This window comes from Mesoplodon bidens, assembly GCF_964165515.1.
Source record: "Mesoplodon bidens genome assembly, chromosome: 3".
NCBI classification, from domain to species: Eukaryota; Metazoa; Chordata; class Mammalia; order Artiodactyla; family Ziphiidae; genus Mesoplodon; species Mesoplodon bidens.
Genome location: NC_138178.1, coordinates 134,922,272 through 134,949,755, shown reverse-complemented (window position 1 = coordinate 134,949,755; position 27,484 = coordinate 134,922,272). Strand labels below are relative to the sequence as shown.

The following is a 27,484-nucleotide window of genomic DNA, read 5'->3' as shown; positions in this document are numbered from 1 at the left end:
ACTCAGGTAAACAAAGGTACAGAGGAAGTGTGAAAGCCTCTTGTAGGGTCCTACTTATTTGATAAGAGGTTTTATGTGAGAAAAGATTTTTTCAAAAAATGACAATATTTTAAAATGGAATCTCAGCAACTATGGACCCCGAGGCTAAAACTCTTTTTTAAAAAGTGAAGAAAATTAAATCTTCAGAAAGTTTTAATTGGCTTTAATGAGTTACAGTAATATTCTTATCATCCCAGTTATCTTCAGAACAGTATGTTCCAGTTAATTAAATATGGTTAATAAATTTGCCCTACCTATCATATACAGGTTACAAATCTTAAAAACTGTACCATTAAAGACCACATGGGGCATGATTTACTCTTTCTGTAATGATTCAGAAGACATTTGGGGATATTCCTAGACACCAAAAAGAAAAGAGAAAAGGAGAATAATCTGAAGAGCAGCTCACCATTCTTTCATGAATGTTATGGTACTTAACCTCAAAAGGAAGCCCATGAGATAGATATTATCACTGTTTGACAGAGAACCTAAGATGGAATTAAACATATACTCAGGGCCATCCAATGGCAGGACTAGGACTTTCACTCATGTTTCCAAATTCCAGCGGCCTCTACCATCAATTTGTATGACTCCAATCAAGGTTCATAGAAATGGATGGAATTCCTGGTAAATCTATTTTAATGATATATACAAAACAATAAATCTAAGCAGGACTCTAGGAAATCATACTTAAAATGGTCAGAAAAATAAAAGAACTCTGGGCTTCCCTGGTGGCGCAGGGTTGAGAGTCCGCCTGCCGATGCAGGGGACACGGGTTCGTGCCCCGGTCTGGGAAGATCCCACATGCCGTGGAGCGGCTGGGCCCGTGAGCCATGGCCGCTGAGCCTGCGCGTCCGGAGCCTGTGCTCCGCAACGGGAGAGGCCACAACAGTGAGAGGCCCACGTACCGCAAAAAAAAAAAAAAAAAAAAATAGAACTCTGGACAGCCAATCTTTCTATGGTATCTGTAGATAGTAAAATTAAAGAATTGTCAACAATTCAATTTAGTTAGCAGAGGAAAGAATGAGTCAATACTAGGTGGGGATTTAGGTGACTATTGGTGCCATCAGAAATATTCTCCATGCTCTGACCGTGGTACAGATGCAATCTTCAAAGAAGGTGACCGTGAAGGCAGATATTAACTCAAAGGGATACTTAAAATCTTTGTAGAATCATTCCTCCTTTATAAGCTATTCCCTGAGAATAATGTGATCTGAAGTGTAGTAGAGTACACCTTTCTCTTAATATCACTTCTATCAAACCTCATGCAAGACTGCCATTCCTGCCAGAAACAGAACTTTTTCTCCAAACCTTATCTGAAACGTCCAGTGCTTAAACAGGGAGCTCAAGCCTGAAACCTAGACAGAATCAATATTCAGAATAAAAAGTTTAGACCTTGGAGTCATACTGTCTTAGGCTCAACCATGAACAACCTTTAATACAAGTCTCAGTTTTTTCATCTGTAAAATGGGAATAATACCTACTTAATTGGGTAGGCTTGTGTTCCCTTCCCAGCCTTCCAACACCAGAGTCTCTTATTCCACCCTCTTATTCATTTTTGTTTTTTCCCTTTACTCTCTGTGTAAGCCACATGGTCATAGAGGGAATTTGCAGAACTGTTATCAAGTATAGTCTGTACACAGCCAAGGGAGCTGGCTAACATACTTACAGACTCATCTCAATGTCACTGCATCATGGGAGCTTCTCCTAATCATTATGCCCCCCTTCTCTTAACAAGTGCTTCTCCTCTGCTTCCATGTGGCCTTGTATCTGCCATACTTGGCCCTTATCATACTGTATTAGATGTGTTCTCTGGCCTTTGTCTAGATTATGAGCTCAAGTCTTTCTTGTTTGAACCCCTGGAACCCGACTATCTAACTCCTGGTAGTCTCCATAGGACTTTGTTGAATAAATAAATAAAAGAATACAAGTTTTCATCTTCTGGAGGCCTAGGCTCTGAGAACTCTGTTTATGACACTTGGAAGTCATGTAGTAATTGCTGTGTTCATCCTTACTTGGTTTATATTCTGCAGTGAAGAATTCACTTTCAAATCTTGCTACCTACTTTCCCCAAATAATTATATCAGGAAGCCTTAGCTGGATGAAAGCCTTTACCCCAGTGGGGCAGTCCCACCTGGGTCATTAAGCAGTGCACACACATTCACAGCAGGAGAGCCAGCAGGTTCTGGAGAGGAAAAGTGAGAAACCATCCACTCTCACTTGCTATCTGTGGGCTGCACCACTTTCTTAACCCCAGGATAAGCCTTATGCTTAAAGGAGGTCCCTGGAGACACAGCAGAATCTTGCAGACAATTCTGCCTCCTTTCCCCCAGGATTCTACTATCTGGGGACTCAGGGTGACCACTGCTCCCATTAAATTTCCTGACAGGTACATAAATTCATTGTGTTAAACTTGTTTTCTCTATCAGGGGAGAAGGCCTTTATGATTGTCACTTTCAGAGAGCTTTAACTATTTTAGTGTGAAAAAATGCTACTAAATTTTCTTAGTAAATGTAAAAATACAAAGCAGAACTCACTGTGCTCCCAGAAACATATTAAGTCGTAATTTGCTCTGAGGTGGAAGGTAATTTTGTGCAGTCCAGACTTGCTCTGTTTTGGGGACACATCCTTTTCAACTTAATAGTCATCTTTGCTGCAGTTAAAAAAGAAAAAAGCAACTCAGTGGAATATAACAACAAATACTTATTTCTTGTTCACATTTCATGTCGGCAGACACAGGGTTCTGCTCATTCTCCCACACAGACCAAAAAGCAGCTTCTGTTTGGGATTCTCCATTCTAGTGGCAGAAAGGAAGAGCTAGAGAGGTAGTGGGACCCTGTGATACCTCTTAAAGCTTCTGCTGAGAGGTGGCATACCACACATCTGTTTATGTTTGATTAGACAAAGCAGGTTACGTGGCCAAGGGCAAAGCCTTTGGAGCTGAAATGTGTAATGCTCTCACGAGGAAGTGGGTAGGGTACACCCAGGAACAGAGAGCGTCCACCAAGTTCATGGGCATCGTCATAGCCTGGATAGGGGTCCAGATACACACTGTACCTTACAGAGCAGAGACTCCAGATTCCAGACAGAAAATGAGCTAGAGTTATGTCTCTTCAAATGACAGCAGGAGAAAAAAAAGAACAGTGGTGATTCTACTGTCTGCCTTTTTGATTGCTGTTTTATAACTTGATTTCCACACATTTGTATTCCTTTCCTGTTTGCAGGGGATGATGGAACACAGACTCATCCTGAGAATAGCAGCCAAGAAAACAGAATCAAGGCTCGCTGCCTATCCTGTACGTCTATGGTTCTGAAGGCCATCTGGGGACTTTTGATCATCCTGTCAGTGTCATCATCTTGGGTTGGAACCACACAGATTGTAAAAATTACTTATAAGAACTTCTACTGTCCATTTTTCATGACTTGGTTTTCAACAAACTGGAACATTATGTTTTTCCCAGTCTATTACTCTGGTCATCTGGCCACTGCTCAAGAAAAGCAATCTCCAATGAAAAAATTCAGGTAGGTTTCATGTTAAATGGCCAGTAGGAGATGGTTGGAAATAATTTCATGCAAATATGCATAATTTCATCTCTTTGGAATATGAGTTGAGTTGAGGAGTGTGGAGAGGCAGGATCTAAGGTCGGTAGTGAACATATTAACACGAAGAAACAGAATCAGTACCACCCCCAAAATTATTAAGTGTCTACAACATGCCAGGCACTGTGCTGGTGCTTTTGTGTATCTTATCTTTTTTTTTTTTTTTTTTTTTTGCGGTACGCGGGCCTCTCACTGTTGTGGCCTCTCCCGTTGCGGAACACAGGCTCCGGACGTGCAGGCTCAGCAGCCATGGCTCACGGGCCCAGCCGCTCCACGGCATGTGGGATCCTCCCAGACTGGGGCACGAACCCGTGTCCCCTGCATCGGCAGGCGGACTCTCAACCACTGCGCCACCAGGGAAGCCCTGTGTATCTTATCTTATTAACCATCATTGGTAGTAACAGCCATGTTTTAAGACGGTGTTAATTATCCCCATTTTAACACAAGAGGTAATAGGTTTGGAGAGATTCAGGGACTTGTCCACGGTCACACACTTATAAATAATGGAACCTAGATTTTAATTCAGATCAATTTACCTCTTGCCACGTTTTAAAAGAACAGCCCAGGATCTCGAGCCCAGAAAAAAAAAACTGTATTAATAAGATTATTACAAAAACATTTGCTCAGTATTCTGGACACAGTGGTGTTATAGCAGATGAAGTGACTTGGTCTCAGGTAAAGGGAAGTCTGGCCTTGGGATGGTTTAAAAGATGCTGTTCTTTGCTGGCTAGGAGCACAGAGAGCTTTGTCTGTTGGTTTGCTAGCCATGAACTTGATAGTGCCATGGTTCTAGTGGTTGCTCGGAGCTAAACCTGACTTCTGCAGCCCCATCTTGGGGAGATCAGGAAGCTGGAAGACATGTCATCCAGCCCTGTACAGCACTCAAGAAAGGCAGCATTCAGGTCAAAGTCCTGTGCTAACAGACAGCTTCTTGGAAAAAAAAAGCCAGAAATAAGGAATAACTTCCAGGACAGTCACTCTGATCACCAAGAGAAAACAGCAGTCTTGACCTCAGCAGATGGCAGTGGGAGAGGGACAGTTTTCTTCACCCGCTTACTGCTTCTCAGCAGAATGACAATAAATTTGTATTGCAGGAGCCAAAATAACCTTTCTTTCTTGCCCTTTTACCTAATGAAAGGAAGGAGTGACTGTTACCATTGATGCATTATAAGACTGTTCTTGAAAACTTAAGACACTGTGAAGGCTTAATCTTCAACTTCCAATTTATCACCAGCTTGGAAGTGCCCGGGAATATTGAAGTCACACTGTGAACTGATTTTCCACGTGTGTCCATGAACGTTCATCTATCATTAAAGAAACAAAACCCAATTCAAGAATGATAAATGTTTTCTGGTTTGGAGGAAAGAAAAAAACCTTATACCTGTTTGGGATTGCTAAAAATACTTTATATTTCTTCCCATCAAAATAGACATGATGCTGGGGCATAAGATCTTTATTAATAACAATATTTAATACATGATTGCAAGGGACATGATTATCAGAATAAAATTCTCCCTGTTTGAAAATACCTCCATTTACCCATAGCATGTGTTCCTATGGTTTAGACACACATGCTGATAAAAACAGCAAAAGTTTAGTCTCGGAAGTAATACCTCAGAACACCGCAAAGCAAGCCAAGTCAGTTTTCCGTATTATTTATTTTATTTATTTATTTTTTTGCAGTACTCAGGCCTCTCACCGCTGTGGCCTCTCCCGTTGCGGAGCACAGGCTCCGGACGCACAGGCTCAGTGGCCATGGCTCACGGGACCAGCCGCTCCGCGGCATGTGGGATCTTCCCGGACCGGGGCACGAACCCGTGTCCCCTGCATCGGCAGGCGGACTCTCAACCACTGCGCCACCAGGGAAGCCCCAAGTCAGTTTTATTGAAGAGAATACATTTACAAGAGGCTCCTGCTGACAGAAGTGTTGTTTGGGGAATGAGTCTCATCTTCACCGCATCTCTCATGTTGAGCTAACTCTGAATTTAGTGAGACCTGTAACTTGACAAGACACCACCCCCTGTTAGTGCCTAGTGTGAAGTTGCCCATTTCTGAAACTGAATCAAAGAGCTTTTACTGTCAAGCAGAAAACATTGTCTGTGAAAGGAATATTCTCCAGTGGCCCCCTCCATATGAGAGGTAAACATTGCCAGAAAATGCTGAGATCCTTGATCTTTTTTCCCTGTAGACTCATTAACACCATCTGCCAAGAAGGCACCCGCTGAAGCTCTCATGGCAGAACAAAGGGAAAATAGAGTTAGTATCTAAGACTGAAAACAGGATTTGGCCCATAGTGCCAGACCCTATGCCTATTTTCTCCTTTTCTCTTGAATGCTATGAAAGCATTTCCAGTCTTTTTCTTATCACTGACATCAAAAGAATTTTCAGTAAGGTATCAAATCTAGATGGTAAGGATTGTTCATTTGGAAGTAGTTTTTGATATTTCCATCATTCCATTTATATACTATCAAGAGAATTCAATTGCCTCAGGTGAATTTGAAATTTAAGAAGAAAATAATTATATACCATAGTTTTGATGGTATATCAAAAGGGTATCAAAGGGTAATTTCTTAAGGAAAAAAACTCTAGAAAACATGAAACTAGAGCCAAAGATAAATTTGCCATGTGTCAGGAAGCTATGAAATGTGCTTAAGAGGCCATCTGGGGCTTCCCTGGTGGCGCAGTGGTTGAGAGTCTGCCTGCCAGTGCAGGGGACGCGGGTTCGAGCCCTGGTCTGAGAGGATCCCACATGTCGCGGAGCAACTAGGCCTGTGAGCCACAACTACTGAGCCTGCACGTCTGGAGCCTGTGCTCCGCAACCAGAGAGGCCACGACAGTGAGAGGCCCGCGCACCGCGATGAAGAGTAGCCCCCACTTGCCACAACTAGAGAAAGCCCTTGCACAGAAACGAAGACCCAGCACAGCCATAAATAAATAAATAAATAAATAAAATTAAAGATGCCATCTGACATACAGAAAGGGTTCCATAACTAGTAGCTGCTGGAATGTGCAGAGTTATGTTATTAGTGTCCCCCGACTTCTAAGCTTCTTTCCAAGTTTTGCCTCCTGTCAATGCCTCTTGTCTAGAGATTCTGATCTCATCATCCCAAGGAGAGACCTACTATTGTTATCTCCTTCTCCACAGAAATCCATCTTTAAAAAAAAAAAATCACATTTCCTAGCACTTACTGCTTAAATGGTAAAAGGTTTTACCCAGATGAACTGGCGTTGGAATGGAGAGCATTTTTATTAATTCTTGTAACAGCAGTGACAAGTGGGGAGAAGGTGGGCAGTAAGATGAGAAGGGAAGAAGAAAGGGTAACAAGGAGGAAGCCAATACCTAGGGGTCAGGGTGAGCCAGGCCAAGAGCCTCTGCCAGGCAGCAGCACTTTGCCTGGGGGACTCTCCCCATCCATGTGCCTCCACTGGCTTCCCCACGGGGCAGGGTGTTCCCTCTCCTGAATCCAAAGTCTTTGCTGGAGAGCACTCTACCCAACATGATGGTGGGCTCTGGGAAGGAAGAACCATCACTGGCTAAGGCCAGTGATAAGAAATACTTTAATCAGAAATGGATTTGTTGTGGTTCTTAATAAACGTGTATTTTAAAGGACCTTTAGCAGTTATAGATGTCAGGATAAACCCACGACTCTCCACTCCAGCTCTCCCTGGCAGACTTCCTCACAGAGCAAATCCCTTTCTAAGTACAGAACACAAAATGTGTGCCCAGTTGCTCTGTGAAAACTGCTGCTTGCTCTGTGTGTAACTCTGATTTGAGTATCTCAAAGGTAGAGCTTTAGAAAGGCCATCCATTTTATAATACTGTAAATCAACTACACTTCAGTAATACAAAACAGGCCATCCATTTTATAATAATGTAAATCAACTACACGTCAGTAAAACAAAACAGAGAGGCCATCCATTTACCTGTGTGTGTGAGCACGTGTAATTTCTGTTTACTTTGCAAAAGGCTTTGCCTCAGGCTATTTAGTCCCTTCACTGATGTTCTGTCTCCTTCAAGTTAAAATTTAGCTTTGGGAATCCCATTTCCATTTTACAAAAGTCTTTCCATTTTGGTTGTCTGCCACATGAAAGTAAAATCACCACATGACTTGTCTATGTGTTCAAAATGCATTTTTAACCTTCCCAGAATCACTGGCCTATGATTCCCAGTGTTCTCAGCTGCTTGGAAGCAACGTTTACTATGAGACTTGATTTTGAAAGCCGTATCCCTGTGCTTGGAGCCTCACCACTTTGTCACGCCCTCCCCCCATGTGGTCCTCCTGTGGGGTAAATTGCTTCATACATGGGAGACAAACATTGGCTGGAGATTACTTTGCTTTGCAATACTTTGAAGCATAATTATTTCTCTTCAGAAAGAGCTAGAAGGGAAACCAGAAACTAGTACTACCTAGAGCCATTTAAATAGATTTATAAACATTATAAACGTGCAAATATGAATAACTTGTTGCTTCAAACAGAATATTTATACTACTTTTGAAAATACAATGCCTGGCACAAGATAGTTGCCCAATGAAAGCTTGAATGTTCATGTACAACTGAGTGAAAAAAATAAAGCTGAATTTTCTCAGCCTGTTTTCAGTCCATAATTAAAAAGCTACTGCTATTCTATCACTTTTGATATTGCCTATATGTATCGCTAGCTTCAACATTTTGATTAAAACAATCCTTTGGGCTAAATAATCAATTTAGTCAGAAACCAAGCAAATCAAAGATTTAACTGAAATGACTATTTTTACACAATGAATTCAGACAATTACTCCAGAATGGCCAGGTGTTTCTACATAAATGCAACCTGAATTTTATTTATTTATTTTACCATTTGGGGGTTATCACAGATGCTTCCTTCATTTTTTTCTACCTTAAAAATGCTAGAGGAAAAAGAAATTTGTCCACTGGGCAGATATGTCAGAAAAAGGCATAATGTTTTAGGAATAATAAAATCCTAAGCTGTGCATGCCTACACATGATATGTGAGGCTGCACGTGGTCTGTAGCCTATTCAAACAGTAGCAACCATTTTGACCCTGTTGTATCCGTCCACTGGGAAAGAATCATCTGTCTCTTCGAATAGCTAGTAATTCCAGCAACCATTCATTTCTGGATTTCTCCGGGCTTCTCTGAGAATGTTTGGCAACAGCAGAATGGCTACTACCCCCAGGAATCTCCAGAGAATGGGTAGGAAAGGCTTAGCTCTGTGCCTGGGGAGATGTGGACTCCTCCATGGAACGCTTTGTACTCACAGCCCGTAGGTGGCAGAACTGGGTTCAGTAGGTTCCACAGATGAATGTTGGGTCTTCAGGGTTTGTGCTCTTGCCTAAAAATGGCTGTCAAGAGTTAGTCTACACAAGATGTGTTAAAATTAATACCTGACTATTAACCTCTATTTCTTCTCTAGGGAATGCAGTCGAATTTTTGGTGAAGATGGTCTGACACTGAAGCTCTTTCTTAAAAGAACTGCTCCCTTTTCTATTCTATGGACTTTGACTAACTACCTGTATTTACTGGCTTTAAAGAAGCTGACAGCCACAGATGTCTCTGCTCTGTTCTGTTGTAACAAAGCCTTTGTCTTCTTGCTGTCGTGGATCGTGCTGAAAGACAGGTTCATGGGAGTGAGGGTAATGGCACACTTGATTCAATGCGTAAGGCCACATTTAATCATAGATCCTTGGTATCAGGAGAGCTGCTTTGTTTTGTGGAGTTTCTGCAAAACTTTTCCCATTGGTTCTGAGTACAGATTGAAATTTGAAGTTGCACTAGGACGCCCAGGCAGTTACGACATCATGAGAAGATAAAGAGATTGTTTCCATTGGAATCAGTCAGATGATTTCAACAGGAGGCACTCAGGGAAAAGAAGTGCTTTTCTTAGAATTAATGGTGTGATCAACTCCTTCTGTCCTCGGGAAAGAAGGGTCTGAGAAAATTAGCCACAGTAAAGATTATGATTTGCTTTTTTTCCAATCAGCATATGTTGGGACAACTCCCTCATGTTTTTTCCCCCTAGAGATGGATTTAATTAATATTGGTGTAAGTAGATCAGGTTACCAAACAGTAATTAAAGTCATCAGTAATGGCACAATGCTGTTAAAAGTGGCTATATATCTAGTGTGACTAACTAGATATGGAACTAAAAGCAATAACTCTTACTTTGGGGTACAAATCCTTAATTGAACTGCATTAAACTTCCACCAACCACTTCAGTTCTGAGTTTATCCCTTTCACAGGTAACATGGATTTAAAAATAAAAATTTTTTTGTATGCTTGATCTTTGTTAGATTGATTGAAAACCATGCAGATCTAAGGAGCCAGATCTCATTCATATAATCTGTCATGCCACCATGATGAAAATATTGAGTAAATAGTTCTTTGAAAGGAGGTCCAAATGAATAGCCTTTTTCCAGAAGATAAACATCACACAATTATTGTTCTCCGAAAGAGATGTCCAAGACTGGATCTGAAACACATTTTGCTATCAAAATATTGCTCTTGTTGCAATGATTCCAGGGTCCTTGCCCTACTAAATGCTGAAATTCATGTTTATATTAGAGAGAGAGTTTGTGACAGGTATCATCCTGAAAACTTCATCTTAATAGCCAATTAGCTAATTCTGGTTGTATCTTGGGAAATGCTGCTCAGAAATTCAGAACTGAAACTTGACATGAACAGGTGAAAAGCTATAGCAGAAGACAACACAAGAAACTGAATCAGTCCATGATACCATTAAACTATACCAGATGTGGTCCCATACTCATTCTCCATAGCTAATCTTAGATTTCACACCCAAAGGGCTTAGCATCATGTTTTCACACGTGAAGCATTGGTATCATCTGTCCACCATCACGTGCCCTGACAAGTACTTGAGAACAAGAACCTTCTTTACATTGCTCACTGATCCATTCAGCTTGGGCTACATAATTTGTGGGGCCCAGTGAAAAGTGAAAATGCAGGCCTCCTGTTGAAAAAAATTGTGAATAATTTCAACATGGCAACATCAGGGAGCCCACTGCATCTGCACAGGTCATATGCCCATGAAACTAGTTCTACCTCTATCTCTAACACCTAGAATAATACAAGGGACAAAGTAGAGACTCTACATATTTAAGGATATAGTGAATGAACTCATGCTTACAAGATCTTTCTCTTGTCTATCTACTACCACCTTGGATCACCCATGAGTATTTGGAGGGCCTTGTCAGAAGAGAGGGCAAGAAAGGAGATTTAGGGGCTTTTCTGCTCTTTCAGTGTCATGTGAATACGAAAAGGAAATAGATATGTTCACTATTAGATTTACCAGTGAGCAAATCAATTGTATTAGAGTGAATGAATGCATTTAACCATGGAACTTACTTATGCAAGGGGTCATGTCAAAAGAAGCTTGATGTTTATTTGAGGACTTGTAGGGGGAAAAGCTCAGCTGTGTCACATTTAAATGGCAGATTTAGGAAATCTGCCTAGAAGCTACAAAGCATGTCTATCTTAAAATTTGCATCTGTGGTGGGTTTAATGGTGGCCCCCAATAAGGTGTCCACACTCTAATCCCCAGAACCCGTGAATGTGACCTTACTTGGAAAAATAGTCTTTGCAGACATAATTAACTTAAGGATTTTGCAAAGAGGAGATCATCCTGGTTGATCTGGGTGTCTCCTAAATCCAATAACAAGTATCCTTACAAGAGACACACACAGGAAAGACACACAGAAGAGGAGAAGGCAATGTGACCACAGAGAGAGAGATTGGAGTGATGCAGCCACAAGCCCAGGAAAGCCGGGGCAGCCACCAGAACCTGGAAGAGGCAGGCATGTAATATTATCCTCTCCCAGAGAGGTGCTGTTGGGAGCATGGCCCTGCCCAATTTTGAACTTCTGGCCTCCAGAACTATGAGAGAATAGATTTCTGCTGTTTTTAGTAACCAAGTTTGTGGTCATTTGTTACAGCAGCCCCAGGAAACTCATACAGCATCTGCAAAGTAATAAGACCTGATAGAAAAATTGTTAAGTAGCCAATAAGTAGCTGTTAATAAGTAAATGCATAAATTAAGACATCATAATGACAAAACAGTAAGTATTAAGGTCAGGCATGCTGGGAGAAGCCAGGTATTTTTCTTTTTAAATGACAGGAGGTGCTTCACTTCTCACTGTGAAACATTAGGAAGTGTTTAATGCCATGTTCTAGAAGAATGTCAAGGTGTAATTTTAATAATGCCCATAAGCAGGCCATGGAATATAAGAAGCACTGAAACATATTCAGCATTTTGCCTTTTGACCATATCAGCAGTTCTTTTCCTTCTGAGACATACTGAGAACATGTATAATTAGGTCACCTGAGAAATTAGAGGAGGACAAATAGAATACTGACAACATAAATGCAGCTCTTATTGTCTACACCCATAAACAAGACAAAGTCTGTAGATGCCACCCCACTTGGACTACTCTTTTTTTAAATAGTTAAAGGGTTGCTTTCAGTCATCAAAGCAAAATGCATATTTCTGACTCATTCTAAGTCTTTAGTTGTTCAGAAAAAGATAGTTTGGGGATTATGATTCTCATTTGCATGACCCCAAGAATGATCACCCTTGAGATAAAACATATGGCCTCCCCTACTTCTATTTTTCACGTCAAAATGACACGATGAACAGAATGAAGGATGCTTTAAATGATAATATCAGTAAATACGGGTTTATCTGGAGCACCAGTTGGCCAGAATTAGCAATGCTCACATAAAAACTAATTATATGTTTTGAATAACTTGTTAATATTTAGTTTCCTTGGAATATTGATTGAATCACAGATGGAAAGGTAGTCTGCCGTACATTTAGTTTTCTATTATGAAATTCTTTCAACCAGTTTGCTGGTGAGTTTTGGTGTGTTAAAAAACTCATAAGTAGTTGCTTACAGCTGATGTATGATAATCATATGGAAATTAGTAAACTTCTTTAAAAGACCTTTCTTTTTAATGGCAAAAATGTTGCTAAGTGAGAATCCAGCTCTTGCAGCATTGAAGATGGGTGTTTTTCCCATCTCCAAGATCCTGTTTTGTTTAGCTAGCATTCTTAAATCAATCAGAACCAGAATATCACTGAATATCAATGATATTGATATTGATCACAGAATATCAATTAAAAAAAGGTTCTCAAAAAAAAAAAAAACAAAACAAATGAGCCACTGCTTCAGGTTTTCTTCTCTATCACTGGCATCCATTTCACTCCAATGAAAAGTAAATGTCAGACTAGAAAATTAACACCCTTTCTTTCAGATCTTGTCCCCTCCTTATTTTTATATTATTAATAGAAAATGTTCATTCATTTTCAAATTTCCTTGAACATGTGAAGAAAATTGGTGGGCGGTGAATGGTTCAGCAGACCCCAACTTTTATAGCAGATTGAGGAAATGAATTTGTGTCCCTTCAGCTTGGCAGCCACCTATTTTCTAGGTATAATTGGGTCCTTATGTGTTTAGTTTCCCAAACTGTGGCTCTTTTGGAGACTTTCCTCCATCCGTCAAGAACTGACTGGGGCATGACAGTTAAATGAAATCTTTCATTGCTTAAACTGCTCTTCTCTGAATTCAAATTGGGCTCCAGGGCACTCTAAGTCAATCAGGACCCTGGAGCTGAGCTGCTACTTATTTGTGCCAATATTACATATTTAGATAAGATTCAAGACAAACTTGTTTCCATCTTGCCTCTGACTGGCATTTCTGCAGTAACTCTTCATTCCTGGGCAGTGCAGACTGCTCTGTCTAGAACCTTCATGTTTCCCGCTGGAGGCAGTAGAGGATGGGTAGTGGGGCTCATCCCCTTTCATCCTCCTCTTGGCAGGAGAATGATTCACGAATACTGGGAGGGGAGAGCTGAGTTGGGAAGGCTCTCCAATTTTATGCCCTCAAGGAACCCATAACCCCTGTCAACAAGGTGCAGTCAATAGGTCTCATCTACCTTCCACACATACCCTTGAGTCTTTCCTTCTGGGATTTCTTTCCTTCTCTTCCATCCTGGTCTTCCTTTGGGATCATTTTCAGATGGGTTTTTTTTTTTCATATAAAAACAGATGTGTATGTGTGTGTGGCAGTGGGGTGGAGGATGGGAATCTTAGTTTGAGACTCAGGCTTGACCTGCCGCACCCCAGGGACCCACCCTCCTCCCCCTCACACACACACACACATGCACAGAGTATCCAGACAGCTGTGGACTGCCCACCTCTTTCATTTCTCACACGTCAACTCTTGTCCAATTTCATTGGCTCTGAGTAAAACAGTTGGCTCTTCTTTATGGAAGCTTAAACATAACATGTGGACAAGTTTAAGGATTCTGTGTAGCCATGGTTCCCTGAAAATGGACTCTATCCAAATACACTCAGAGGGAAGAAGGATGATCATCAGTGCAGGTCTCATTGGCCAAACTATGAATGTGTATCCCACCTTCAGCTGCTAACCTTGAGTCTTGAACTTGAGTGCAGTCTGGCCAGCAGTATAGCTTTGAGGGCCCCCAATTTCAGAGCCTGATGTAGGCTTGGGATTCAAGGTCCATCGTAAGCCGGGGAAGCTCCTACCTGCTCCATCCAGCTCCAGAAACAGGGTTACCCACATGGCAAATTAAGGAAAGATGTTTGGGTTACCGTTAGAAAGAGAAGCAGTTAAAGGTTCATCTCAATACCCTAAATCCTAGAAGAGCTGATATTGTTATGCGAATGATAGTTCTGGAAATCATTTGTCAATGGGAAACACAGTGACTGTAATGAGGCTCATAAACCCTCCTGGAGATCCAGAGAAGGGCTGGACCCTTTTGGGTTTTGAGGCCTTTTTTCCAAAAGAGGAAAAAAATGAAGATAAAAGAAAACAAAAATCAGCCAAAAGCCAGCTATTTCTCTAGGCTTTATCTATACAAACTAATTCTTTGAGAGGGGAAAGAAACCTTGCTTTCAGGCAGGGCCACAGGTAGTATACATTTCAGTGAGATCACCAAATGTTTACTGTTAAAGCCCTCTTTGGGCTTTAAGAACAGGTCCCCCTCATGGTCCCCCTCTGATTGGCCCTGAGAGTTGATGCAGAGACTCTTGGAGGGAAGTGAGCCCACAGAGGAAGGTAGTTGGCTCAGGTGGTGATGTCACTCAAGGAGCATGCAAAGATAATGGGCTAAATAAATCCTCTTCCTCAGGGTATTCACCCCAGGTGGGCACACCAGGATGTGAGAGAACCCAGAGGTTTAGAAGGTTAAAAATGAGGCATTGGCAGCTTTATGATCACTATGGTTACTAACATTTTCACCTAGGTCAGATTCAAGTAACGGTTGTGGTGGGTTTCCATCTTATTTAGACACCTCTGGTTGGTTATGGGGCTGTAACTGGAGTAGGTCCTGAGGAGAGCCATGTTTTTCTGAAGCCAAGCAGGTGGCACCATGAGATGGCACCATCAGCAGAGGAGTCCCTCATGTGGATGCTAATGTGCTCAGGAGCATTTTTGTGTTTGTCAGCATGTGGATGTCACATGTGAGCCCTTCTGACACAGTATTTGAAGAGCTGGCTTCCTGCAGGTACATTTCCAGTATCCTGACACAAGAAAAATCATTTTGTACTTTTTTTCTGTATTATTTTCTGTACTATTATTTCTGTACTATTAATCCTTCCTTAACGATTGATTACTTCTGAAAACGCACATGACTCAGACCTGTGCTTGGGTTACATATTCTCCAGAAATCTCAAGAATATTTACTCTGCAATTAACCAATAGTGCCAGGCAGAACCACTCTAAGATCATCCAAACAACCACTCCAAATGAGCCTGCCACCCAATGTTTCCCTGCATTTTCTAGATTAGCTGAGCTCCCTTCCCTTAGTTCCAACTGTGTAGATAAGAAACATATTGAAAAAAAATTTTAAACATGGCCATAGAGAACTTGTTTATCAGATAGTTGTGAAATTTAAATAGAAATGTGGAAAATAATTTATCTTTTCCCCCCAGGTAACCTATATAACCTATAAATTATTAACCTATAAATAACTGTTCATACCGTAGAGAGGAATTTTTCTAACATTGGAAATATTCAGATTTTCATGCTTTTGGAACTTAACAGCACTGTCTGGCCCCCTGAAGTGAAAAATGCTTCTCTCCATGACCGCAATTCAAAGAGACACTGGTTTAATTGATATGACAATTTAAGTGGTTTGAGCTAATATTTTCACAAGCACTTAAATATAAAATGTAATGGAGATCTTTAAGAGGCTCATCATGACTATAATTCTGAATTGCTATAAAATTATGTAATCTTTGTCCATGTCCAATTCCTATCTTGAGAAAACTTATAATAGAAATACAGTGCATATGTATTTTTACTAATGGCTGACTCAGAAAAGAAAGTGTTCCCAACCGGGTCATATCCTGGGGATAATGGTATTAAATATTCAACACTTTCCAGACAGTGTTTTTGCTTTTTATCCCTTTTTTTTTTTTTTTGTATGGACTGTTTGTTTTCAGAATTCCCTAAGCCAAGAATTATATATTATACACAATTGCTTAAACCCAGATATTGTATATTATAGAATAATTTTAATAATTTTAAATATTAAACAGCACATCATGTTAAAGTTTCATTAGGATTAACACTGCTCTATTATCCCTGTCTTGAAGAAACTACCTGTTTTTTTGACTAAGAAAATACATCTGATGTTTGGTAAAAAGAAAACAAGTTCAGTATTTTGAGGGAAATCTATCTGTGTACATGAATACTTTAACCTATGAACATTAATTAACACAAAAACAAATCAGAAACTGCCAGTGTTTAATGTAACTTTTCATTTCTCTGACATTATATTGCCCAAAGAAATGTTGCAAATACCTGGCTGAACTATAAATCCCTAAATCAAAGAAAATGATAAGTCTCACAGAATTCCCAGGTCTACGTAACCACTTCACCATGTTTATTTATGAGCCTATGACTTCCTGTTTGGAAAATTTCCTTGACACCTCACATTGTGTGCATTTGTATTAAATTCTATTCCCTATAGTTTGCGGCATAATCTAACTGGAACACACGGCTAGAAGGTTTAAAGACTGTGATAGTCAGCAAGAGCAATGCCCCCCTGCCCCGCCACCATGCAGCCTCCCGGATAACGCTTTATGAAGACAGTTTTTCGCTGCTGACAAGTCCGCTTCTGTTCTCAAGTACTCCTGCTGTTTTTCATAAAAGACGCTTTAGTATGGAGCTGGCTCTGAAACCAGCTGTGCCCTTGCTTTGGGTGGTCATTAACAAAAGAAATGCTTTAACAGCATCTAAATTATATGTGTCATCATTATCATACTTCACACTGGCCTTCAGCAAGTCTACAGTTGCATGTTGAAGATCTACATTTTGTTGTAATGAATAATTCACTAATAATATTTCAAAGGGTCAAAAAATATCACACATGTGAGAAATCTATCTACAGAGGAACTGATTGACTTGAGAATACTCAGAACGGAAGCTTAACAAAATTGATCACCAGGTATATTTAAATTTCCCACAAAGTTGCATCATGATTTTAAAGTCAGTGAGACTATTTCACAAGGAAATGACATAGCGTTTCCTATTCCGGGGTTGTCATTTTACTGTTTATTGTAGCTTTAAAATATTTTCCAGTAGAACCAGTTCAAGGTAAATTAAAGAAACAGATGCCAACCAGCATTTCACAAAGGAAGTGGACTCCTGTTTGGAATATACCAAGGATCATATTAATTCACAGTCAACCATTATGATTTCAATCAAATTCTTAATATTTCACTTTATACAGCTAATGCTCTAGGATAATTGAATGAAATTATCTTTCTGTGGCTTAATTTGCATGTAAACAAAAGGAAGAACTAGCCTCCATTTGATATTCCAAGTGACAGTGCAAACTCAGCTCGTTCCTTATAAATCACTCTGAAAGATTATTCTCTTTCCTTTTTTCACTTTGGCCTAAAAGTGTCCTCTTAGCTGCATCAATATTACGTCTCCATAATCAAGTTCTGGTTATGTGGAGATGTTCAGAAACATGCATTGATCCAAGGAGCTGATTAAAATGTATGCTGAATTGTCTGAGGAAAAAGAACACAGTACAGATGAAAATGCTAAGAAGTGACTTCCTATTAAATTTATTTCACCACTATGGGTATTAATCTCTAGGAAGTTGATCTAAAAATTAAACTACATTACTAGTCCTTAATTAGAATGTGAGCAGCTTCTATATTTTCTGCCTGGATGTCTCATGAACATACGGATTTCTTGCTAATACTGACCCTTCCTACGTTTAAACAGTGATGTACAAGAGGTAATTGGGTTTGAGGAAGCATGTAGCAACACCCATGAAGCCTTCAATTGCTTGCTCTGAGGTATGGAGGCATCAATTAAAAATTTTTTTCTCTTTGCATTCTACTTGATAGATAGTTGCCGCAATAATGGCGATCACTGGCATCGTCATGATGGCGTATGCAGACAATTTCCACGCTGATTCCATCATAGGAGTAGCATTTGCAGTGGGCTCGGCCTCGACATCTGCACTGTATAAGGTATTTTGTGCACTTCCTTATGTACTCAACTGTCACTTGTAGCTTAGGCTTTTAAGTAATAAAAGAAGGAAGGACAAAGAAAATCTTGACTAGCAAAAAAAAAAAGATGGTTTAAATAATAACAAGTACCAATTATTGAGTACTTGCTACAGGCTGGGTGCTTGCTAGAAATTTTCACCTGTGTTAATGCACCTTTATGAGGCATAGGTACTTATCCCCACTTTCCAGATGAGGAAACTGAGACTTTGAAAGATTAAGTAACTTGTCCAAGATCATCCAGCCAGGAAGTGATAGAGCCAAGATTTAAACTCGGACTGGTCAACTCCAAAGCCTGTGGTCCGTGCCCCGACCCCTCCCAAATCATCCACCAGTTATAGCAGGAGCCAAGAGAGACTTCTCCCCTATGTTTCTTTAATTTAACTACTGAGGTCATTATTTCAACTACAATGAGGTATTAAAAATAATAAACCGGCTATCACTTGAGAGTTTACTGTTTGTTGCATATTAACCCCGTGCCATGTTATTAGCTAAATGAAGAGCCTCTTTTCCTCTCTGATGGATACTCTGGGTTTGTACTCACAGTTCTTTCTCCCCTGGAGTGGCCTGTCATCAGTGAAAGCTCTATTCGGAGTCACTGTCCCTGACCTCAGACGTGAGGATTAAGAGAGCAGATCTAAAAGGTTATTCACCGAAGCTCCACTTTTCAGAGCCAACTTTCTGGATGTAGCTAAAGAACTGTTCCACTTTCACCTCTCGGTGTTTCAATGACAAAATCCTCTCTGAAAGGCAGAAAATGCCCTTTGCATCCCCCCTGGATGCCTGTTCTGATTATTCACCAACTCTGCAGCTCAGAGGACATTGTGTCTATTTCCATATCGACATTTCCTGGCCCATTGATTCTGTGACAAGCTTGACAGGTGTTCACTCAATCACCATTAGTGTCTAACTTGCCCCCAACTGAGACTCCACGGAGATGTGTGATGTGACCAAATACCACGAGCATGTGCTCAAGTTCTCTTAAGTCTCTCAAGAGAAAAAAAATGATATGTTTAGTTGAAATTAAAAGCAATACCCAGACTTGCTATATGCCTGGGATGGCTCTTTTATAGAAAGAATTCTCCTGCCCATGTTACAGATGTATTCATTCTGGGAGTGGTAATATTTTGCTGACATGCACAAAATCATATGTGCACCATAGAAAAGAGATACTCTGTGCTACATTGTTTGAGGATTAATAAAGGAAGCAGAGGGGTTAAAAAGCCAAGAAATATGGACTAGAGAACTGGTTCCTCCCCAGCCTGATGTGTGATTTAGGTTAGCTATTTATGTCTCCTTGCCATCTTTTTCTACACACAGATTTATAATCCAGAAAACAAAGACCATCTTTTTTAAATCTGGAGAATAAATACTGTACTTGTGAAAATATTTTAGGCTCAGAGAGAAAAGTGCTTATAAATCCATGGCATTGTTATTATTTCTCTCAATAATATAATGATAGGCTCTCTCTGTCCAATTTAGTTTTCAGTAGACCCTGTCAAAATAAGGGTAAAATGAATCCCATGCTTGAAGAGAAAAACTGATGGCACCTCAATCCTAGATGTTTCTGGGCTTGTCTGCACTCTTATTTATCATCCACCCTATAGCCATAACTGATGGTGGTGTTTTTCCCAGTGTGCAGTATCCCTGTGGCACAGAAAGTGGAATTCATTTTATGGCATTTGCTGTTTCATATGAAGGCTAGAGGGCATTTGAATTCCTTATCTCAGCAGCACATTTACTGCCATGGAGACGGTGGGATAAGAAGACATAGAGCTTAAACCCTGGGCCAGTTAGTTCATGATGTAGAAATTGCCTTTCTGATACAACAATGTCCCTGACTATGTGGCTAATGAGTTCCTTTCTCATTCTAGGTTTTGTTTAAGATGTTTCTCGGAAGTGCCAACTTTGGTGAAGCAGCACACTTTGTCTCCACATTGGGTTTCTTCAACTTAATCTTCATCTCCTTCACCCCGGTCATCCTGTATTTCACCAAGGTGGAGCACTGGTCCTCGTTTGCAGCTCTGCCATGGGGCTGTCTCTGTGGGATGGCAGGGCTCTGGCTGGGTAAGTGGCCCTGGGTTTTGCCTTCCATTTCCTATGTCACTTGACCTCTCCTTGGAGAGTTAAATTGTCATAGTAGGATTATTCCTTTGGGTACCCCTGTCCTCTACTTCCCAAATTTACCTAACATTGGTTAACGGTTGCAAAGTTCTTTGCAGATTATTGCTTGATTCAATCAGAGCTATCCAGCTAGTATGCCTCCCATGGGTTAAGTGCTGAACTGGAGGCCCAGGCCTCTCTGATCACCACTGATCCTCAAGTAGCCTCGTTCATTCTTCATGATGTAATGTATGAGGTTATTGTGTTCCATGTGTGGCACAGTGTGTCAGGCAGAGGGGGAGAGTGGATGGGGGATTCAAGGGACTCAAAGTGGATCAAAATGGCAGGAGGACCAAGTGCAGGAGGAACTGGGGAGGAAGGAAGGAGATGACATTCAGGAGGGCAGCAGGTCATGGAGGGCCTGGAACGCCACGTTGAGGGGATTGGATTTCAAATCCACTTCATGATCTTTAAGCAGGGAGGTGACAGGCTTACATCTGCATTCTAAACAGTCTACTCTGGTCATGTCTGGAGAATGAATTTGAAATGGGAAACCCTCACCGAGCAAGAGAAGGTGACAGAACAGGACGAGGTGGCCCTGTTAAGTAGGCTGTGCCTAGCAGATGACCAAGAAATAGCCACCTGGAGTGTTCCTCATGTTCTCTCTCCCAGCTCCCCATGATCCTGAGGCTGTCTGCTTCACCTGAGCAGCTGGGGGGCTCCCACTTTCTAGCTGCGCTTTCACTTAATGTGAGAGGAACCTCAATATAACAAGCCCACTCTTTCCTCACCAAGCAGTTGAACAACAACAAACACCCAATGACTCAGTGTCTCTACTCAAAATCAAACCCCTTTCATTCTGCTCCTCTTCCCCCGTTCCACCTGGTAACAGCACCCTCTACCTACTCCATGTTCACCCGCCATACTGGACCTGCAGGACATCTGCCGCCCCGCAGTTGACCTTCTTTATCAAGGTGACATAGTCTAAAACGGCACTGCAAGTCCTAGGAGGGAAAAAGAATGCCCTTGTTTTCGTTCCCACAAAGACATTGGGTCATCTTCTACTACTCTGGCCCAGGCCCCTAAGGGGAGCTCTTCAACTAGACAGAAAACACTCACGAGAAAGATCAAACATTAATTGTTGATCCTTTAAATTCTACTTTTGAAGACCAAAAATGTGCAGTTATGACCGCTCATAACCTGTGCTAAATTGAGTAGTAGAAATCAATAGCAGTCTTTCCATAAGACCAAAATGCCCTAATTAAAAGTGCCTAGATCTCTTCCTGGCCAAAAACAATCTAATTGGGAATAACCATAGCCCAAATTTCACTACCTCTTGGCCCCAGCTGTGACCCGTGATCTCCAGCTTGCTGCCAAGTAGCCCTCCACCCACGTTTATCCCTTGACACCTCTAATACATGCTCCTAAGCAAGCCTGCTCAGGCTGAGCATCACTCATGCTAGCCGGACCCTGCAGGTCTCCACCAAGCAGCGTGATCTCCACACTGCACTGGGTGTAGTGCCGCCCAGCTTAGAGCTGCCCCACAGGCTCATCCCCGTGCATAGAGCTCTCTCTGTGCCAGTGTTGCCCTGTGACAAAATGAGGAGACAGCCTCTCTCCTGACTGTGTTTCACACCCCAGGGTTTTACAGTCTTCAGTGCTTCTGCTCTTAAGTTTTTATTGCCACCTTCTCTTCTCCATAGGAATCAGATATGATCTAGTGAGAGCAGGGCTGGAGGCAGATCTGAGAGGCAAAGAGCAGGCTGAACTCTGGCCCCACCCCCCATCACCTGTAACTACGGCTTCAATCTGCTTAGGTTCACCTGGCCTCGTTCCTGCTCTGGCTTGGCCATAGCCCACGTGCAGATTGACCTCATCCATTCACCTGACATGTCTGAGGCCCACTTAAACTCAGGCAGGGCCCCGTGCTATAGATAACATATTGAATTATATATTCTTGTCCTGAGATTGTCAAAAGAGCTTGTAAGCGTTCCACCTAAAGCACTAAAGAAAAGCAGACACCCATTGCAGTGAAGCCACTCGGTTCTTGTTGAGTGAGAAAAGCTCAGTTCTCAACCAAATACCAATACTTCCTATCAATCTGCTAAAATATCCAGTTCAGCCAATAAAATGACAGTTGGGGAGTGTAGCAGAGTCTGTGCTGTGTTTAATAAATTCCTGATTTGTTAGAACAGGTCATATTTGACTCCCCAAACTTGAGGAGAGAGTTGAGATGCTGAAATATTCATTCCCATTGCAGCTCTGCCATAAAGGAGTAGTTATCAACTTAGGAAGGTCCTCTGCCTTGATTGCCACTACTATTGTATGAAAATTATGAACAAGCCCAAGTTTTGTGAAAGTCCAACCCACCGTCTCTAACTAACAAGCAGGAGTGACTCCAGATGACTAAGTTAGTGAGCTTAATTAAAGTAAGAATTATAGATAACAGTAGAAGAAACACTGTCCTAACTGGAATGGTTCTAGAACCATCTTTGGTTCTACAGAGAACAGGCAACAGGGTTTTGAGTCATTTCCATAGAGATCTTTTCTGAATTGAGGACTTTTTGTAGTTGTTAAGACTCATTTCTCTAACCCCTAAAACAAACATTAGCTTGAAATCTATTAAAATAATGCTATGTGATTTATAATTTTCTTTTCGAAAACAAGTATTTTTGATCATTTTTGTGTAGATAATTATTTTAACTAACTTTATATTTATCTAAAAATGTCAGAAGATATGTATTAAAGGGTATCAAGTTATACCTACAGTTGGTTCTGTGGACCTGCCCTGGGGTTATCTGTGCACAAATCAGGATGTGGAAAAGGTGCCTGGGGTTTGGTGAATTACACTGCACACAACTTTGTTTGCTCATGTGATGCTCACCCCAAAAGAGAGGGAATAATGCAGCATAGGTCATCCTTGGACAGATCTTCTGTTAGGCAGTAACACCAAGGCCTTTCAGTTATTCAGGAATATAGCATGATGTAGTAAAGTAACAAGGGAGAAAGCCCCAATCAGTCACCAGCTTTCAACTTCTGGCTCAACTTTACAGTGCTAATGAGCAGGGTACTGAATTGATTATTTCACTTCTTTGCATGGCTCCCTACCCCCTTTTCCAACCAAGAGATCAGGCAGCCAGGATGGCAGAGGAGGAACAAGGAATACGACTATTTCAGGTACAATACATATGAATCCATCTCCAGAATTAGAGGATTAATTGACCAATGGTACAGATAATTTAGAAGGCATGTTTAGCATAGATATTGATTCTTTTATGTTAAGAAGGAAAGAGCCCAGCATAGCAATTCCCCTTTATCCTGTATATCCTCCTTTATTTTACAGCCTTCAACATCCTGGTGAATGTTGGTGTGGTGCTGACATACCCAATCCTCATCTCCATCGGAACAGTGCTCAGCGTCCCTGGAAATGCAGGTACTGTACGATTTGATGTGTGCACAGGAAGTCTCCTGCTTGTGTTTGTTTTATACCCTGAGTTGTTTCTTCGAGCAACTGTGAATTATGTCCCTTGCCTGGGAAGATGTTTTAAATATCATGAAGGTGGCAGACAGCAGAATAACTATGCAGCACATTTAAAATTTCCAGCTACAAACACTGTTTTAACTTGGTTGTGCTTTTAGAATTAAAAACCAAATGTATCATTTGGGTTTCATGTAATCTCCCTGACAACCTAATTTTGTGGTATTTTTAGAGGAAGTCCTATGGAAACAAAAGGCATCCCAGCATAAGACTCTCAAACATCACTAATGAAAGTGTAGGAAACGTACAGGGTGTTGGCTCCCCATCAGACTATCCATGGGGAGCTGTGAAGGCTTCTCCTGGGGGCACAGCAGATGGCCCTCTGGAACAGACATAAGAAAAAAGCAATTTGACTCACTTCAGGGACAAGAGGAGAAGCTACTTTTCCAGGAAAATCTTTCTAGGTAAACTGTCCGTGGAGCAAATAATGAAAGTGGGTTACCTGGATGACTGTATAGTCCTTCTAATTTTAAAATTCTATTTTTCCAAGTCCTAGGTAGCCATCTTTCTTTACCCCCAGTACAATCAGCAAATATTTATGGAGCACTTTCTATGTGATCATGACTATAGAAGAGACTGGGAAAAAAAGATATTATTGTTCCCATAAGAAACTTACACTGAATATGGAAAACAAGACCGACACATATGAAATAACTTAGAACTCTACAAAGTAACTTATCATCAAATGCCAAATTGTGTAAAAGACTCCAAGGACTATAAGATATTTAGAGGAAGTCATATCAGGGAGGAGTGGAGTTGTCAAGGAATTCCATTCATTCATCCATGAATTCATTCATTCAATAAATAATTTCTGAGCACTTAGTATATGCTAACAACTGTGCTAACACCTGGTGATAGATCCTGAATAAGACACAGCCTCTGCCCTCAGGACCATGTAGTGTAGAAAGGAGATGAAAGGAACTGAGTAATTACAATGTAGAGAGAGAAAATGGCTTTGATAGAGGTATGTACTGAATGCTCTGAGAGCACACAGGAGGGGCATCCAAGGAGGCTTCCTGCAAAAAGCATAAAGGGCGGAATCTAACAGAGGGTTTAGCTGGATGAAGTGCATATAAGGAGGGAAGAGCATTCCATGCAAAGAGAACAGCATATATATGATTCCACTACTAGTTATATTCCTGCAAAACTGAAAACAGGGACTCAAAAATATCCTTGTATGTGAATGTTCATACTATTTACAACAGCCAAAGGTGGAAACACCTAAATGTCCATCCAGAGATGAATTGATAAACAAGTTGTGATACAATGGGGTATTACTCAGCCATAAAAAGGAATGAAGCACTAACACATGCTACACTATGGTTGAACCTCAAAAACATTATGCTAAGCGAAAGAAGCCAGACACAAAAGGTCACATATGGTATGCTTCCATTTATAGGAAATATCTAGAATAGGTAAATCCACAGACACACAGCAGGTTGATGGTTGCCAGGTGTTGTGGGGTGAGAGTAGTGGGCTGGGGAGTAACTGCTTAATGGGTATGGGGTTTTATTTTGAAATAATGAAAATGTTTTGGAAACAGATGGAGGCGGTGGTACATTAAGCTGTACAAAATGAATGTACAAAATGCTACTAAACTCACTTTAAGATGGTTAATTTTAATTTCTATGAAATTTGCCTCAATTAAAAATTTTTAAAAGACTAGCACATGCAAAGACCTAGACATTAGTAAGCTTGGCTCATTTAAAACATCTTCAGTGGTCCAGTGAAACTGGAGAAGCATGAAGGGATGCAGAGGAAAAGTATTAAGAAATAAAGCTGCATGTACACACTGCTATATTTAAAATAGATAACCAACAAGGACCTACTGTATAGCACAGGGAACTCTGCTCAATATTCTGTAATAACCTAAATGGGAAAACAATTTGAAAAAGAGTAGATACATGCATATGTATAACTGAATCACTTTGCTGTACACCTGAAACTAATGCAACATTGTAAATCAACAATACTCCAATATAAAATTTAAAAAAAATTTTTAAACTGCAGAGGTTATTCAATCAGATGGCATTTGCCTGGAAGGGTAAGTGTTATTTAGAGAGAGGGAACGGAAAGCAAATGGAGAGCACAGTGTTGATAATGACGTGGAAAAAGGGAAGACGCGCTTGAGAGAACAAGAGAGACTTTTGGAAATCTCTTAGAAGTAGCACTGATGTGGTCATTTGTTTTCAGAGAAGCTTAGAAACAGTGATGGACTGACTGACTTGCTGTTCCTTCCCTAGCTGTGGATCTCCTGAAGCAGGAGGTGATATTCAATGTCGTCCGCCTGGCTGCTACCATCATCATCTGCATTGGGTTTCTGCTGATGCTATTGCCCGAGGAGTGGGATGAAATTACCCTGAGGTTCATCAACAGCCTGAAGGAAAAGAAGAGTGAGGAGCATGTGGATGATATCACTGATCCCAGTATCCACCTGAGAAGCAGAAGCAGGGCCCTTGGGACTGTGTCCATACCACTGGCTTAGAGAGGAACACCTTTTGAACGCACGTGTATGTATATTCTGTGAATATAATAAAATTTTCTCACCACCTGTACACTCAAACGACAGTATTAACTCTGAATTTGCATAAGTCATATGTGAAATAATGCTAATGATAAGTTTACATTTATATGCTTATCAAGGAACTGGTGTAAATAATCATAATAAATTTTTTAATTAAAACATATTCATACTTGTTCTATTTCTTCTGGTTTTTTTGGGGGGAGGGGGGATTTTCCCCTAATTCACAAAATTTTCTCAAAATATGAGGTTCTATTAAATTATGGGCTTGTCATTACCTTTTTCTCACCTGGAACTGAGACCTTTTCATTCAATCAGAAAAAAACACATAAGAAGAAGGCACATGAAAAGGATACACACTTTACATATATTTAAGGCCAATAAGAGCCTTCAATTTGAAAGCTGGAAAGTAATTAAGTATCAACAGAGTATCTTCCGTATGCAAGACCTACACTAGGAACAATGAAGATGTGAAGATGTAAGACTCCATCTGTACTTTCAACATGCTTACAGGAGTACAGAGCATAAAAGAGGTTAGAAATATCTCTAATATGAGGGAGACATTTGAAAATGGTTATGGAGAGGACATCTATTTCACCAGATTTAGAGTTGTTTACATTTGCCGTCACTTCAACTCCCATTCAATCTTCAACCCACCTTCTGGGCACCACCTTCTGCCCACATCATTCCTCTGGTGAAGTGCATTCACCAAAGTCACCGATGACCTTTTTCTTGCAAAACCATATTGACACTATTCAACTCTTACTTTATTGTCCTCTCTGTAGCATTTGCATGATGACCACTCCTTTTTCCTGCAATGTTCTCTTCACCTAGATCCCATGATGGTCTCCTGGTTCTCTTTCTGCCTTACTGGCTGCTCCTCTGGACTCCTCTTCCTAGGCTGGTCTCATTGCTGTCCGTGTTCAGTCCTTACCCTTAGCATCTCACTCCACACTCTCTTCCTCAGAGATCTCATCTGCTTCCATGGCTTTCAATGTCATCCATGTGGTGACGGCTTCGTAATATTTATCTCCAGCCCAGATTTGTCCCCCAAGCTTCAGATCTGACTCTCCAAATTCCTTCTGCAGGCTCACTTGGATGCCCCGTTGTTCACT

General features: G+C 40.9%; 1 protein-coding gene across 1 annotated transcript in view; it reads left to right on the top strand.

Annotated features, from left to right (window-relative positions):
- The window catches only part of SLC35F4 (solute carrier family 35 member F4), a gene marked incomplete at both ends in the record, with an annotated part of 300,374 nt that extends 274,041 nt beyond the window's left edge, over positions 1–26,333 (top strand). The window contains 6 exons of the mRNA XM_081229155.1: positions 3,264–3,561; positions 9,055–9,274; positions 18,046–18,171; positions 20,082–20,274; positions 23,654–23,743; positions 26,092–26,333. Coding sequence (XP_081085281.1) covers positions 3,264–3,561; positions 9,055–9,274; positions 18,046–18,171; positions 20,082–20,274; positions 23,654–23,743; positions 26,092–26,333 — 1,169 coding nt within the window. The remainder of the gene's footprint in view (positions 1–3,263; positions 3,562–9,054; positions 9,275–18,045; positions 18,172–20,081; positions 20,275–23,653; positions 23,744–26,091) is intronic.
- Positions 26,334–27,484: the final 1,151 nt, after the last annotated feature.